Source organism: Rhinoraja longicauda, chromosome 12, assembly GCF_053455715.1.
Source record: "Rhinoraja longicauda isolate Sanriku21f chromosome 12, sRhiLon1.1, whole genome shotgun sequence".
NCBI lineage: Eukaryota > Metazoa > Chordata > Chondrichthyes > Rajiformes > Arhynchobatidae > Rhinoraja > Rhinoraja longicauda.
The window spans coordinates 45414663-45432167 of record NC_135964.1 but is presented as its reverse complement, the minus strand read 5'-3'; the positions used below and the strand labels follow the sequence as shown (position 1 = coordinate 45432167).

General features: G+C 44.8%; 1 protein-coding gene across 4 annotated transcripts in view; it reads left to right on the top strand.

Moving 5' to 3' along the window:
- kcnj6 (potassium inwardly rectifying channel subfamily J member 6) overlaps positions 1-17505 on the top strand; it is a 178679-nt gene that overhangs the window by 138522 nt on the left and 22652 nt on the right. For all 4 annotated transcript variants that reach the window (XM_078409662.1, XM_078409660.1, XM_078409661.1 and 1 more), the window contains exon 2: positions 11447-12359. In XM_078409662.1, coding sequence (XP_078265788.1) covers positions 11456-12359 — 904 coding nt within the window. In that variant the 5' untranslated portion in view covers positions 11447-11455. The remainder of the gene's footprint in view (positions 1-11446; positions 12360-17505) is intronic.

The following is a 17505-nucleotide window of genomic DNA, read 5'->3' as shown; positions in this document are numbered from 1 at the left end:
CCGAATGGCCTCCTCCTGCACCTATTGTCTATTGTCTTATAAAACCAAAATCAAAAAACACTGTAGAGCATAAAAAACACAATTTTACAAACTAAAGAATTTCTAAACTTTTTGATCAGCTCCTAAAGATAAACGAGTTAATGCCTCTCCACTTGATGCTGGTACACAGCATTATCACAACATCTAAGTTTTTCTATGGATCCAAACATCACATCCAAAATCAAAAATCTTGTCAATTTGATAATTCATGATACCAAAAAGAAACATTGTTTTAATGACCAAGCTTCACGTTTGTTAAGACAAGGGCTTAAAAAGTTTGCATGGTTTTACATTTTTTAATGTATGTACATACAATCAACAAATAAATGAATTTCTATTCTTCCGAATGTCAAGTTGGGTAGGGTCATATTTTCCAGTAGAAATTGCTGAGTAACCACACAATATCACAATATAAATATATGTGAAATGTATTTACACATATATAAACATAGCACAAAAAGTAAGGAAATTTGTGTTTGGTAGATTATTTCTTTGTTGTAACAATGCTTCTTGGCAATAAATCTTATGCCGTTGGAAAGCCTGTTTATTTCCCTTTTAAATGGTGCCACATTTGTAAGGAACATGCATTTGTGGGATGAGCAGCAGAGCTGAGTATATGAAAAATTGCGCCCATGAAAAATTTGCCAAATCTTCTCTGCCAATGCCAAACAGCTTATTCTGCCGTTGCTATTGACTCTTGTTTTGAGCTTCTGGTACCCCCAGGTGCTGACAAGAATGGGATGCCATCCCACAACAGTGTGTGACCAGGCTGGTGACCAGCATGAGGAGGAGGTGCCAGGCTGTTATGGCTGTGTATGGTTCTTCCATACGCTACTGTGGCTCCTGTTTATTAAATGAATAAATTGTTAAATTGCCAATATGTCTTGTTTCTTCAAACTTCAATCATCCAATCCACCAAACAACACCGAACAAGAGTCAATGTCAGAATAAGCTGTTTGGCATTGGCAGAGAAGATTTGGCAAATTTTTCATGGGCGCAACCCATATACTCAGCTCTGCTGCTCATCCCACAAATGCATGTTCCTTACAAATGTGGCACCATTTAAAAGGGAAATAAACAGGCTTTCCAACGGTATAAGATTTATTGCCAAGAAGCATTGTTACAACAAAGAAATAATCTACCAAACACAAATTTCCTTACTTTTTGTGCTATGTTTATATGTGAAAATATATATCAAGTGCACACACACACACACATACATACACACACACATAGAAACATAGAAACTAGGTGCAGGAGGAGGCCATTTGGCCCTTCGAGCCACCACCGCCATTCATTGTGATCATGGCTGATCATCTACACTCAGTAACCTGTGTCTGCCTTCTCCCCATATCCCTTGATTCCACTAGCCCCTAGATCTCTATCTAACTGTTTTAAATTCATCCAGTGAATTGGCCTCCACTGCCTTCTGTATGTACAGTATATCTTCAGTCTGAAGAAGGGTCTCGACCTGAAACGTCACCCATTCCTTCTCTCCAGAAATGCTGCCTGTCCCGCTGAGTTGCTCCAGCATTTTGTGTCTACCTTATATATATATATATATATATATATATATATATATATATATATATATATATATATATATATAGACACAATATATAAATTGTGTCTACAGGTATGGAATTAGTTATTGTCTAATAGCATAAGTGTGTATAGGTAGTTATGATAGAGGACAATAACTAACCATATGTATATATATATGTATAAGTAGTTTAATATATGTATAAGTAGTTTAGACACCACTTTGGCATTGGGTTTGGTTTTCTTGGTCTTGGATGTACGTAACAATGATAAAGAATATTTATATATTCTGCTTCCATCTTACCAATGAACTATGAACAGTTGAGTGAAGACTTGGCAGTGGTCAGTGGAAAGGTATGATGGTAAACAGATAAAAGAGAGGACATTTAAGGAAATAATCCCTACGTAGCAAAAAAAAATCCTGTAGAGCATAAAAAACGAAAATGAGAACTAATTTGTGTGTAGCTGAGCAAGGGAAATTAAAGATAGCATTAAGTCAAAGAAAAAGTCTTGTAAAGTTCTGGTCATCACCATCTGGGATGATGTACATTGTGGAATTGCTCCTGTGCATTGGAGAATAACAAATGTGAGTCCTGTACGTTTAGAAATTAGCGAGTGTAGGAGACTACCAACCTCTTACCTCACGCCAGTGAGAGACTAAACACTAGAATCCTTTTATCCAGAGATGCTGCCTGTCCCGTTGAGTTATTCCACCATTTTGTGTCTATCTTTGGTGTAAACCCGCATCTGCAGTTCCTTCCCACACACTAGAATCTTTAATAAGGAATGCCAAATATCCACACGGATTTATCAAAGAAAAATCATGCTTAACTAGTCATAGAGACATTCAGTGTGGAAATAGGCCCTTCGGCCCAACCTGGCCACACCGACCAACACATCCCATCTACACTAGTCCTACTTGCCTGCATTTGCCCCATACCCCTCTCAATCTGTCCCATCCATATACCTGTCTAAAATGTTCATAACCGTTGCGATATTCCCAGCCTCAACTATCTCATCTGGCAGCTCATTCCATATACCCATCACCATTTCTGTGAAAAACCCATCAGATTCCTGTAAAATCTTTCCTCCTTCACATTAAACCTGTGTCCTCTCATTCTCAATTCCCCTACTCTGAGCAAGAGACTCTGTGCGGCTACCCGATCTATTCCTCTCATAATTTTATACACCTCGATAAGATCACCTCTCATCCTCCTGCGCTCCAGGGAATGGTATAACTAAATGTAAAGGATAGGCCCCTTAGAACTGAGATGAAGAAAACGTATTTCACCCAGAGGGTGATAAACCTTCAGAATTTTCTTCCTCAAGGGCTGTGGGGGCTTAATTGTCACGTCCATTTGGAACAAAGATCGATAGATGAAGATAGACACAAAAAGCTGGAGTAACTCAGCGGGACAGGCAGCATCTCCGGAGAGAAGGAATGGGTGACGTTTCGGGTCAAGACCCTTCATAGACTGAAAGACACGGGAAAAAGGGAAACGAGAGATATAGACAATGATGTAGAGAGATAACGATCAATGAATGAAACATATGTAACAAAGTAACGATGATAAAGGCTGTTGTTAGCTGTTTGTTGGGTGAAAACGAGAACCTGGTGTGACTTGGGTGGGAGAGACAATAGACAATAGACAATAGGTGCGGGAGTAGGCCATTCGGCCCTTCGAGCCAGCAACACCATTCAATGAGTTTGTACGTTCTCCCCGTGACCTGCGTGGGTTTTCTCCGAGATCTTCGGTTTCCTCCCACACTCCAAAGACGTACAGGTATGTAGGTTAATTGGCTGGGTAAATGTAAAAATTGTCCCTAGTGGGTGTAGGATAGTGTTAATGTTACGGGGATCGCTGGGCGGCACGGACTTGGTGGGCCGAAAAGGCCTGTTTCCGGCTGTATATATATGATATGATATGATATGAATGTGATCATGGCTGATCATTCTCAATCAGTACCCCGTTCCTGCCTTCTCCCCGTACCCCCTGACTCCGCTATCCTTAAGAGCTCTATCTAGCTCTCTCTTGAATGCTAGGAGGGATAGAGAGGGAGGGAATGCTGGGGTTACATGAAGTTAGAGAAATCAAGATTCATAGCACTGGGCTGTAAACTGCCCAAGCGAAATATGAGATGTTGTTCCTCCATTTTGCGTTTAGTCTCACTCTGACAATGGAGGAGACGGAGGACAGCAAGGTTAGTGTGGGATCACCATTCGTTGATAGATGAAGGCAGTCAGAGCATGTGGAGATGGTGCTGGAAAATGGTGCTGATCTGAATAAATGTCTGAACACATTCTTACTGTATTTCTTATACTTCTTACTTCATCTGCCTTACAGTTTCACTGCTAAATTTAGGATTGCTACAAACAATGATGCTGTGAGTTATCTTGGGAAGCCAGTAAGCAGGCAGGCACCTTGTCGAAACACCTGCCTTTGTCAGAATGGACTTAAGTTATAATTTTTTCGCACAGCACTCCACAAATTTGCTGATAATGCCGATAAGATGCATCAAAAATAATGGGAAACATCCAAAAAAAATTCTAAGCAATTAGTGACAAGAATGGGCTGGCAAATGGGGCTGGCATTTGAGATTAGTTTAGAGACACAGCATGGGAAAAGCCCCTTCAGCCCACCGAGTTCACGCCGACCATCGATCGCCCATTCACGCTAGTTCTACCTGATCCTATTTTCTCATCCCCTCCCTACACATTGGGTGCAATTTTACAGGGGTCATCTAACCTACAAAGCTCCATGTCTTGGGATGTGAGGAAAGATCTCAACCATAATCTTCTTGGCCAGCATTTCAATGAATGATCGGCACTGCTGGGGAGAAGCAGAAGATTCAGGAACCTCTGTGCCCTGGTCTTGTATCTCAGTTAAAGTGCTGGGTTCCTCTATCAATGGGCTTCTGTACATCTACTCTGCTGCTCTGACACCTCCATCCCTTCTCCCTGAACCTTGCACTGCAGCCATTTCTTATTTCAGCTCTTCGGTTTGGAACCCCTTTTTCATTAGTTCATAAGTTCTAGGAGCAGAATTAGGCCATTCGGCCCATCAAGTATTCAATCGTGACTGATCTGCCTTTCCCTCTCAACTCCATTCTCCTGCCCACTCCCCATAACCCCCGACACCCGCACTAATCAAGAATCTTTCAATTTTTGTCGTAAAAATATTCATTGACTTGGCCTCCATAGCCATGAACTCCACAGATTCAAGTCAAATTTATTTGTCACATACACATACACGATGTGCAGTGAAATGAACTGATGAGGCAGTCATCAGCCTCATCCACCACGCTATGGGCAGCATGGTGGCACAGCGATAGAGTTGCTGTCTTCCAGCGCCCAAGACCCAGGTTCGATCCCAACTACGGGTGCTGTCTGCACGGAGTTTATGCGTTCTCCCCGTGACTGCGTGAGTTTTCTCCGAGATATTCGGTTTCCTCTCACACTCCAAAGACGTACAGGTTTGGAGGTAAATTGGCTTGGAATAAGTGTTAATTGTCCCTAATGTGTTTCAGAAAAGTGTTAATGTGTGGGGATCACTGGTCAGTGTGGACTCGGTGGGCTGAAGGGCCTGTATCTCTAAAGCAAACTAAACTAAAATAAAATAAACTCAACTAAACAAAAGAAATCTCCTTTCAAGTATCAGTTTTCCTACATTTAAAATCTTCATGCAGGTGCAGCAGGCAGAGAAGAAAACGAATGGTATGTTGGCATTCATAGCGAGGGGATTTGAGTATAGGAGCAGGGAGGTTCTGCTGCAGTTGTACAGGGCATTGGTGAGACCACAACTGGAGTATTGCGTACAGTTTTGGTCTCCTAACCTGAGGAAAGACATTCTTGCCATAGAGGGAGTACAGAGAAGGTTCACCAGATTGATTCCTGGGATGGCAGGACTTTCATATGAAGAAAGACTGGATAGACTCGGCTTGTACTCGCTGGAATTTAGAAGATTGAGGGGGGATCTTATAGAAACTTACAAAATTCTTAAGGGGTTGGACAGGCTAGATGCAGGAAGATTGTTCCCGATGTTGGGGAAGTCCAGAACAAGGGGTCACAGTTTAAGGATAAGGGGGGAGTCTTTTAGGACAGAGATGAGAACGTTTTTTTTCACACAGAGAGTGGTGAATCTGTGGAATTCTCTGCCACAGAAGGTAGTTGAGGCCAGTTCATTGGCTATATTTAAGAGGGAGTTAGATGTGGCCCTTGTGGCTAAAGGGATCGGGAGTATGGAGAGAAGGCAGGTACGGGATACTGAGTTGGATGATCAGCCATGATCACATTGAATGGCGGTGCAGGCTCGAAACCTTCAGGGAAATGTTCCAAAATCAACATTAGTTAGGTCCACCTTTCTCTTACACACAGCCTATTCCATTGCTTTCAAAGTGGTCTTCAAGCCCATGCTGTATGTGATGTGCAAAATCTGAGAGCAGCAGATTTTTTAGCGCAGATTGTAGAGGAAAAAAAAACTGCAGATGCTGGTTTAAATCGAAGGCAGACACAAAATGTTGGAGTAGCTCAGCGGATCAGACAGCATCTCGGGAGAGAAGGAATGGGTGACTTTTTGGGTCGAGACCCTTCTTCAGACTGATGTCAGGGGGGGGTACAAAGTTAGGATGTAGTCGGAGACAGGAAGACTAGTGGGAGAACTGGGAAGGGGGAGGGGATAGAGAGGGGAAGCAGGGACTACCTGGTTAGAAAAGTCAACGTTCATACAGTTAACGCAGATTGATCAATTGATCTGGATCTGACCTTTAGAATTCGTCATGCAATCAATTTTAATCCACTTGTAAAGAGAAAAATATTGATCTTGCATAGAACTCAAGCTGAGAAAATTGTCCTGAAATGTCGCTGGATAAACATTCAAAGTAAAAAAATGACGCTCGATTAGTTAGGGTTAAAATGGATCCACTGTTACTGGAAGGCAATGGAGAGGCCTTTATTTGTGCACAGAGTTGCTGTGCCACCTGTTGGTCCATTGCATATTGGCACCTCTTCTGATACACCGACACATTTTCCATTTTGGCAAGAATTTTATTGCGATTTCAAATTACATCTCAGCTGCTGAACTGTTTCAGATTTTTTACGCCGATGAAAACACAAATGATAGGTACATTTAAGGAAAAATAGAAATAACTTGCATTTCTGTAGCAACTTTGATGACCTGAGGATGTCTCAAAGTGCTTTGCAGCCAACAATTAATTGCCTTTTCACGATGATTAATGTAGGAAGCTTTTGACAGACAATCCATGCAGTGCCACTTCCTACAAAGAGCAATGAGATAAGAAGTAATTTGTCTTTAGTTGGTGGCTCAGGGATAAATATTGCCGGTAGACACTCGGGGAAGCATCATCGCCTTTACAAAACAGATCTGGTGGGACCTTAACTTAATGTCTCATTCCAGATTTTATAAGTGCAGCAGTGATTCTACATCTCCACAAAATTGTATCAATGCATATTCGAGATAGATACAAAAATCTGGAGCAACTCAGCGGAGAAACAAAATAGGCGACGTTTCGGCTCAAGACCCTTCTTCAGACTGAGAGTCAGGGGAGAGGGAACGAAGAGTTATTAAAAGGCACGCAGAACAAATGAATGAAATATGTGCAAAAGAACAAACTCCGCACAGGCAGCACCCACAGTCAGGACCGAACCAGAGTCTCTGGCGCTGTACGGCAGCAACACTACCGCTGCGCCACCATGCTGCCCTGTGTTGTGGTAGAAGCCCATATCACACATGTCTCTCTCAGCAAAGAACTACTGCAGTCAAACCTACCACCTAAAACCTGCTGCTTAAATTCAAAATCATCTCCTCAGATCGGTGTCGTTTTGATTGATCATTATTTGATCATCATTGGCTATATTTAAGAGGGAGTTAGATGTGGCCCTTGTGGCTAAAGGGATCAGGGGGTATGGAGAGAAGGCAGGTACGGGATACTGAGTTGGATGATCAGCCATGATCATATTGAATGGCGGTGCAGGCTCGAAGGGCCGAATGGCCTGCTCCTGCACCTATTTTCTATGTTTCTATGTTTCTATTATATTCACCCACATTTCATCGAGGCTTTCAAAGATTTGACTTGCACAATTATAGGCACCTTGTGTGACGTAACGTCTCCACTCACCTGTTTCCATGTTGCATGGCACAAGCAAATTGTTTAAAGTCTGGAAAAAAAAATCACTTTTAAATTTCATCCATATTTAATCTTGTTGGTTTTCTTTCATAATGGGACTATTCATTCACTGAGTTGTGTAATATATAAATACTGCAATGAATCTTTAAAAACTGATAAGTTTTTTGTAGACTTTAACTGAGCTCTGAAAAGTCTGAGAAATTACCTGTTCAGCTAGCTAAACATGGAAGAATATCAGATCTAGTGTACCCAATCAAACTGTTTTGTAATTATCAAAGGTGTTGCCTAACCAGCTGAGTTAGTCCAGCACTTTGTGTCAATAGACAATAGGTGCAGGAGGAGGCCATTCGGCCCTTCGAGCCAGCACCGCCATTCAATGTGATCATGGCTGATCATTCTCAATCAGTACCCCGTTCCTGCCTTCTCCCCATACCCCCTGACTCCGCTATACTTAAGAGCTCTATCCAGCTTTCTCTTGAATGCATTCAGAGAATTGGCCTCCACTGCCTTCTGAGGCAGAGAATTCCACAGATTCACAACTCTCTGACTGAAAAAGTTTTTCCTCATCTCAGTTCTAAATGAGAACTGATTCTACCCATTATTCTTAAACTGTGGCCCCTTGTTCTGTGTAAAGCAGTTCCTTGTCTCGACATTTTGACTGCTCCACTACGAAATCTCTTCAAGGTATGTTTCACTCTGAAGAAGCATCCCAACTCCAAACGTCACCTACCCATCTTCTCCAGAGATGCCACTTTATCTGCTGCGTCACTCCAGCATTTTGTGCGTTCCTGCTTAGTAATTATTCATTCTTAGAGTTATGCTGGAGTTTCAAGTCCAGGCATATTTCCGTACGAGTCCACTGGATTTCAGCCACATTTGCTGGAAGGTTAGATTAAACTTCTGAAGGATATGTGAAAACAATAGGGGTGGCACGTTGGCGCAGCGGCAGACTTTTAGCTGGCCAGCGATCCCCGCACACTAACACTATCCTACACACACGAGGGACAATTTACAAATTTTACCAAGCCAATGAACCTACAAACCTGTACGCCTTTGGACCGTAGGGGGGAAACCTGAGATCCCGGAGAAAATCCACACTGCTCACGGGGAGAACGTACAAACTATATACAGACAATACAATACAATACAATACAATATATCTTTATTGTCATTGTACAGGGGTACAACGAGATTGGGAATGCGCCTCCCATACGATGCAATAATTTAATTAATTTAAACAACAACAACCCAACAAAACAAATTGTAACAGTTTTAAGACAGAATAAAGTGCAAGTAGATCTGTGCCGGTTCACTGTGCCATGTGACCATCCGGCTCAGCAGGACCGGTTCATAGCAGCTATGGCCCTGGGGATGAAGCTGTTCCTGAGTCTGGAGGTGCGGGCGTAGAAGGCCTTGTATCGTCTGCCCAAATGGAAGGGGTTCGAACAGACTGTTGCAGGGGTGTGAAGAGTCTTTGTGGATGCTGGTGGCTTTTCTGAGACATCGTGTGTTGTAGATGCCCTCCAAGGCTGGTAGCTGTGTTCCGATGGTCCTCTGAGCTCTATGGACTACCCACTGAAGAGCTTTCCTCTCTGCCTCCGTGCAGCTGAGGTACCACACAGGGATGCCATGTGTTAGGATGCTCTCTATGGTGCAGCGGTAGAAGGTTGTCAGCAGCTGTTGGGGTAGACCGGATGTTTTCAGTGTTCTTAGGTAGAACAGTCGTTGCTGTGCCTTCTTGACCAGTGCAGCAGTGTTATTGGACCATGTTAGGTCCTCCGAAATGTGAGTGCCCAGATACTTGAAGCTGGACACTCTCTCCACACTGTCCCCGTTGATAGAGATCGGGGCGTATTCCGCGTTATGTGACCTACAGAAGTTGATGATTAGCTCCTTGGTCTAGGTGGTATTTAGGGACAGGTTGTTATCAGAGCACCAGTCCGCCAGGTTCTGCACCTCCGCTCTGTATTTTGTTTCATCACCGTTGGTGATCAGCCCGTAGTCAGGATCGAACCTGGGTCTCTGGCGCTGTAAGGCAGCACGTCTACCACTGCGCCACTATGCCACCCCATCCGTGGAAAGTGGAAAGGAGATCAGAGCAAGGTATCATCGACACCAATACTGGTGGAATGAGTACGGGGTCCTAGTCATTTGCCTAAGGCCAAAAGAAAGATGAAAAATTAAGACATTGACACTGTGGAGAAAATAACCTTGGAATAGTGGAGGAATTGAATGAATCTGAGAAGGGTCTCATCCCAAATGTCACCTCTCCATGTTCTCCAAGCATGCTGCCTGACCCATTGAGTTACTCCAGCATTCTGTATCTTTCTAACCATAGAATGATCCCTTTCCTGAGGAGTTCTCAGCCCAGAAAGGAGACAACTAAGATCATTAGGTTGAAAACGGGTCCCGACCCAAAACATCCCACATCCCTTTTTCTCCAGAAATGCTGCCTCACCCGTTGAGTTACTCCAACACTTTGTGTCTACTTAGGAGATTATTAATCCACAAAAGGTGGCTCAAGGATAAATCCAGATTCTTACATTAAACCAACATATGAGAATAAAGCAGTAAATAGTAATTTTGAGAGTTTTGTTTACAGAACAAATCGATGGAGAGGCCTTCATAGGGAGATGAGAACGTTCTCAAGAAGGAATGGGAAGAATTGCAGGGAAATTGTGTGATAGAAACATAGAAACATAGAAAATAGGTGCAGGAGGAGGCCATTTGGCCCTTCGAGCCAACACCTGTTATTCATTATGATCATGGCTGATCATCCACAAACAGTAACCCGTGCCTGCCTTCTCCCCATATCCCTTGATTCCACTAGCTCCCAGAGCTCTATCTAACTCTCTCTTAAATCCATCCAGTGATTTGGGCTCCACTGCCCTCTGTGGCAGAGAATTCCACAAATTCACAACTCTCTGGGTGAAAAAGTTCCTTCTCACCTCAGTTTTAAATGACCTCCCCTTTATTCTAAGACTGTGGCCCCTGGTTGTGGACTCCCCCAACATTGGGAACATAAATATGTTAAATATAAATTGCGAGATGTTTAATGTGCATAAAAATCTATTATTTTTCTAGCAGGATTCCTGATTGCGTGAGATGTGGAAATTGCACATGGGGCGGTGTCCAAGACTTACCCTGATCAATAGTCAGTTACCAAAACGCAGGCTCGGCGATCGCTTCGCTCAACACCTGTGCTCGGTCCACGTTGGCCAAACTGATCTCCCGGTGGCCGAGCACTTCAACTCCCCCTCCCACTCCCAGTCTGACCTTTCTGTCATGGGCCTCCTCCTGTGCCATAGTGAGGCCCACTGGAAATTGGAGGAACAGCACCTCATATTTCGCCTGGGCAGCTTGCAGCCCAGTGGTATGAACATCGACTTCTCAAACTTTAGATAGTTCCTCTGTCCCTCTCTTCCCCTCCCCCTTCCCAGATCTCCCTCTATCTTCCTGTCTCCACCTATATCCTTCCTTTGTCCCGACCCCCCCCTGACATCAGTCTGAAGAAGGGTCTCGACCCGAAACGTCACCCATTCCTTCTCTCCTGAGATGCTGCCTGACCTGCTGAGTTACTCCAGCGTTTTGTGAATAAATACCTTCGATTTGTACCGGCATCTGCAGTTATTTTCTTACACTACCTGATCAATAGTGGGTGCTTTTGTTTGAACGTGGGACTTCAAATCACGTTGCTTGCCTCTTTTGTCTTTCTGGCTAGACCGACCCGATGGAGCGGGACATCGAGAGCCCCGTGGCAACTCAGCAGCCAAAGCTACCGAAGCAAGTGTGGGAGCACAGCCCGAGGAAGCTTGGCTCGGGTAACACGGCTGCCGTTAAGAACGTCCAGAGGTACGTGAGGAAGGACGGCAAATGCAACGTTCACCACGGCAATGTGAGGGAGCGCTACCGTTACCTGACGGACATCTTCACCACACTGGTGGACCTGAAGTGGAGACTCAATCTGTTCATCTTCGTCATGGTGTACACAACCACTTGGCTTTTCTTTGGAATGATCTGGTGGCTAATTGCCTACATACGAGGGGATCTCGTCCACATAGGGGATGAAACCTGGGTGCCTTGTGTTAACAATCTCAATGGCTTCGTCTCGGCCTTTCTCTTCTCCATCGAGACTGAGACCACCATTGGCTACGGCTACAGGTTCATCACGGACAAGTGCCCCGAGGGCATCATCTTGCTGCTGGTGCAGTCGGTGTTGGGCTCGATAGTCAATGCCTTCATGGTGGGCTGCATGTTTGTCAAGATCTCGCAGCCCAACAAGAGGGCCGAAACCCTGGTGTTCTCCACCAACGCCGTGATCAGCGTGCGCGACGGCAGGCTGTGCCTGATGTTCCGCGTGGGGGACCTGAGGAATTCCCACATCGTGGAGGCGTCCATCCGCGCCAAGCTCATCAAGTCCAAGCAGACCAAGGAAGGGGAGTTCATCCCGCTCAACCAGACAGACATCAACGTGGGCTACAACACGGGCGATGACCGTCTCTTCCTGGTCTCCCCACTCATCATCTGCCACGAGATCAACCAGCAGAGCCCTTTCTGGGAAATCTCCAAACCCCAGATGGCCAAGGAGGACCTGGAGATCGTGGTGATCCTTGAAGGGATGGTGGAGGCGACAGGTAAGGGGTTCAAGGTGAGGGTGACCCTCGGACTACCCTTGATCAGACCTTGCTGGCTTTACCTTGCACTAAAGGTTATCCCATGTCATGTAGGAAAATAACCGCAGATGCTGGTGCAAATCGAAGATATCACAAATTGCTGGAGTAACTCAGCGGGTCAGGCAGCATCTCTGGAGAGAAGGAATGGGTGACGTTTAGGGTCGAGACCCTTCTTCAGAGTTCTCAACCAGAAACGTCACCCATTCCTTCTCTCCAGAGATGCTGCCTGACCCGCTGAGACACTGCAGCATTTTGTGATACCTTATCCCATATCATGTATCTGTACACAGTAAATGGCTCGACTGTAATCATGCATTGCCTTTTGCGTTGACTGGATAGCGCGCAACAAAAGCTTTTCGCTGGACCTCGGTACACGTGACAATAAACTAAACCGAACTAAACTAAACTAAACATTCTCAGTGAGGGGCACTGTCTCAGCCCGCCCCCTCACCCAACCGGCCTCCCCTTGGCCACGAGGAGGGATCTCCCTCATATTCCCCCCCGGACAATAGCAATTGGCAGGGATCTGAGAACGTAGCATAATCAACGACCAGTCTCACCCTGGTTGTCAGATCCTGGCCTTGATCTTATGTTAATTAGTAGATTAGTTTAGAGATACAAGGCGGAAACGGGCCCTTCGGCACTCCGAGTCCGCGATGATCAGCGACCCCCGCACACTAACACTATCCCACACACAATTTACACATGCACCAAGCCAGTTAGCCGACATAACTGTACGCCCGTGGAATCTGGGAGGAAACCGAAGATCTGGGAGAAAACCCACGCGGTTCTGGGGAGAACGTACAAATTCCATACAGACAGCACCCGTGGTCGGGATCGAACCTGGGTCTCTGGCGCTGCAAGCGCTGCAAGGCAGCAACTCTACCACTAGGATGTAATCAACCAAACTAGTGGTGGAAAGACAGAGGGGTTCAGGGAATAAGTTCCAGGGTTTGGAGATTTGCCTGGTGAGTGAGACCACCAAAGGCAATATCATTACATGGAGGTTGTGCAAGCTGCCAGTGTGATGGGTATCAAACGACGCGCACAAAATTGACAAGTTTCAGCGAGACTAAAGAGGAATTCGAAAAAAAAAGATGGAGTATTTCAAACGTGGTTTGTTACCATACTGAGCTCAGTAACCTTTTTACCTTTACTATGTCAAAACATTTCAAGGCATCCTTCCCAGTTCTCCGACCAGTCATACTGTCTCCGACTACATTTTATCTCCAACATATAATCGTCCAACATTTTCGTAACCTCCAACATGATCTCACTACTGGCCACATCTTACCATCTCCACCCCTTTCTGCTTTCCGCTGAGACCGTTCACTCCGAAACTCCCTGGTCAACTCGTCCCTTCCCACCCAAACCACCCCCTCCCCAGGTACTTTCCCCTGCAACCGCAGGAGATGCAACACCTGTCCCTTTACCTCCCCACTCGACTCCCTCCAAGGACCCAAACAGCCTTTCCAGGTGAGGCAGAGGTTCACTTGCACCTCCTCCAACCTCACCTTCTGTATCCGTTGCTCCAGGTGTCAACTTCTCCACATTGGTGAGACCAAGTGCAGGCTCGGCGATCGTTTCGCTGAACACCTCCGCTCAGTCCGTCTTAACTTACCTGGATCTCCCGGTGGCTCAGCACTTCAACTCTCCCTCCCATTCCCAATCTGACCTTTCCGTCCTGGGCCTCCTCCATTGTCAGAGTGAGGCCCAGCGTAAATTGGAGGAACAGCACCTCATATTTTGCTTGGGTGATTCACATCCCAGTGGTATGAACATTGACTTCTCTAACTTCAAATAGCCCTTGCTTTCCCATATCCCCTCTCCCTTCCCAGTTCTCCCACCTGTCTTACTGTCTCCGACTACATTCTATCTTTGTCCCACTCACTCCCCTAACATCAGTCTGAAGAAGGGTCTCGACCCGAAACGTCACCCATTCCTTCTCTCCAGAGATGCTGCCTGTCCTGCTGAGGTCCTCAAGCATTTTGTATCTACCTTCAATTTAAGCAAGCATCTGAAGTTCTTTCTTATACATTTTATCTCTGTACCGCCCATTCCCCTGACATAAGTCTGAAGAAGGGTCTTGAACCGAAACGTCACCGATTCCTTCTCTCCAGAGATGCTGCCTGTCCCGCTGAGTTACTCCAGCATTTTGTGTCTATCTTCGATTTAAACCAGTATCTGCAGTTCTTTCCTACACATTTCAAGGCTCCTCACAGGGATTTTAAAAACTGAGCCTTGCTGTCAGATGTTTGGACTGGTGACCAAGGTTTTGGTCAAATGCATAGATGCCAATGGGGATGTCTTAAAAGAAGAGAGAATTTTCAACGTTTTCTAAAAAAGGCATCAAGTTTCCAAGGCTTTTGGCCGAGGGGACTAATGATATAAAAAGACTTAGAATGCCAGAGTAGATAATAGACAATAGACAGTAGACAATAGACAATAGAATAGGCAATAGTAACTCGATACGATACAATACAATACAATAGAACTTTATTTATCCCAGGAGGGAAACTGATCTCAGTCTACCTCATGACAGAAGGGGGAGGAGTTGTACAGTTTGATAGCCAAGCAGCATCTCTGGAGAACATGGACAAGTGGTGTTTTAGGTCGGGGAACGTCACTGTGTGAGAGAGAAACAGAGTTCATGTTACAGGTTGATGAAGGATGAGTCCATCAGTTTGAAGAAGGGTCCCGACCCTGAACATCACCTATCCATGTTCTCCACAGATGCTGCCTGACCCGCTGAGTTACTCCAGCACTTTGTGTTCTTACAAGTTTTTGATCTTTCATCGGAACTGCCCAAAGCTGACGCGGCTGATAATCTGAAGCTGTTGGACTCAATTTACCTGGTTAGGTGACGCATTTTCATTGAGAGGATGCCCAAAAATTGAGTCCATAAGTAGAAGTTAGATACAAATAAATCCTGGAACAAAATTATTGCACAGTTGGAAAATGTAGAACCTAATTCAATAAGGAAAGTAGAATGATCTATCTAAGGGCAATTTATATACAAACCGTCGGGAGAAAGGAATGGAAGGGTAGGTTTAGAAGGATGAGGGGGGACCTCATTGAAACTTACCGAATAGTGAAAGGCCTGGATAGAATGGATGTGGAGAGGATGTTTCCACTAGTGGGAGAGGCTTGGACCAAGGGGGCCCTAGCCTCAGAATAAAATGGCATTCCTTTAGAAATGAGATGAGGAGGAATTTCTTTAGTCAGAGTGTGGTAAATCTGTGGAATTCATTGCCACAGATGGCTGTGGAAGCCAAGTCAATGGATATTTTTAAAGGTGGAGATTGACAGATTCTTGATTAGTACGGGTGTCGGGAGTTATGGGGAGAAGGCAGGAGAATGGAGTTGAGAGGGAAAGATAGATCAACCATGATTGAATGGCGGAGTAGACTTGATGGGCCAAATGGCCTAATTCTGATACTATGACTTATGAGTTCATGAACTTATGCATGCTGAAATGGACTAAAAGGAGACTCACATTACGCATAAATGGCATCACTGACTAATTTAATTGACTAGCATAATCATATGCTATATACTTCATTAAGTTTGAGATGCTTATTAATTTTTATACGCCTTTTAATATCTCCAGTTAACAGCTGAGCAACATGACTGCATGTGTCCAGTCCATAGTATGTGGCATCACCATCAAAAAGATAGAAAGATAAAGAGTAACAATCACAATCTCACTTACATGACTAGTGAACGTGGTCAACTACAGCTACAGTAAATAGGGTAAGAGGATCAAGAGAATATACATGGAAATTGGGCAAACATATAATGAATGTAATTCATAGGAGAAAAATGTAGAAATGTAATGCCAATCAAGTTGTGCTAAATGCATTGTACAAAGCACTTTGGGGTATAGTTTTGAAAGTTAGTTCCAATGAAGATAATGAAACTGAATTTCATACAGAAACTATTTTGTGCAATCTTCACTTTAGTTTACTTTAGAGATACAATGCAAAAGCAGGTCCTTCGGCCCACCGAGTCCACACCGACCTGCAATCACGCTGTACACTAGTTCTAACCTGCACACTAGGGGCAATTTACAATTTTACTGAAGCCTATTAACCGACAAACCTGCACGTCTTTGGAGTGTGGGAGAAAATCGGAGCACCCGGGATGTTTCAGCGCCCGGTGCGACTCGGCCGCGGGGACTTCCATCCCCTTGCGGGGACTGTGCGGGTCAGTCGGGGACGAGCTGTCTGTCCGTGGGCGTGGGGAAGAGAGTGGAAGTTTTGTTGCCTCCATCACAGTGAGGGGGTGTTTGGAGTCACTGTGGTGGACGTTTGTGTTGGGGTCATGTGTCTTGTGTTCTTTTTTGTGTATGACTGCTATGTAATTTCGTTCGGTACCTTGGTACCGAATGACAAATAAAGCTCTGTTGAACTGTTGAACTGTTGAAAAACCAAACGGAAACAGGGAGAACGTACAAACTCCGTACAGACTGCACCCGTAGTCAGGATTGAACCCAACTCTACCGCTGCGTTACTATGACAAACCCTGGATGAGGTTCTGGGTAAAAGTGCTTTGCAAATGGATCACGATTATTATTATTTAAGCTCTGGCACCAGCTATTACCTGTGTATAAAGCAGATCAGATTAGTGGGTGGTTGCTGGTCACCATGAACTCAGTGGGCCAAAGAGATGTTTCCATGATACATCCTGATCTGAAAGAGGTGTACACGATTTTATACAGGTGTACAAAATCATGGGGGGAATAGATTGAGTAAATACAAAGAGTCTTTAGCCCAGAGTTGGGGAATCGAGAACCAGAGGACATAGGTTTCAGGTGAGGGGAAAGTTTAATGGTACGCCTGAGGGATAACTTTTTTTACACAAAGGGTGGTGGCGTATGGAATAAGCTGCCGGAGGAAGTAGTTGAGGCAACTATTGCACCGTTTAAGAAACATTTGGACAAGTAGAATAGGTTTAGAGGGATATGGGCCAAACGCAGGCAGGTTGGACTAGAGTAGGTGGGACATGTTGGTCGGCTTGGGCAAGTTGGACTGAAGGGTCTGTTTCTACATTGCATGACTCTATGACACACCAGTTGCTAATTGCCAGGCTCCTTAGGACTGCTGCC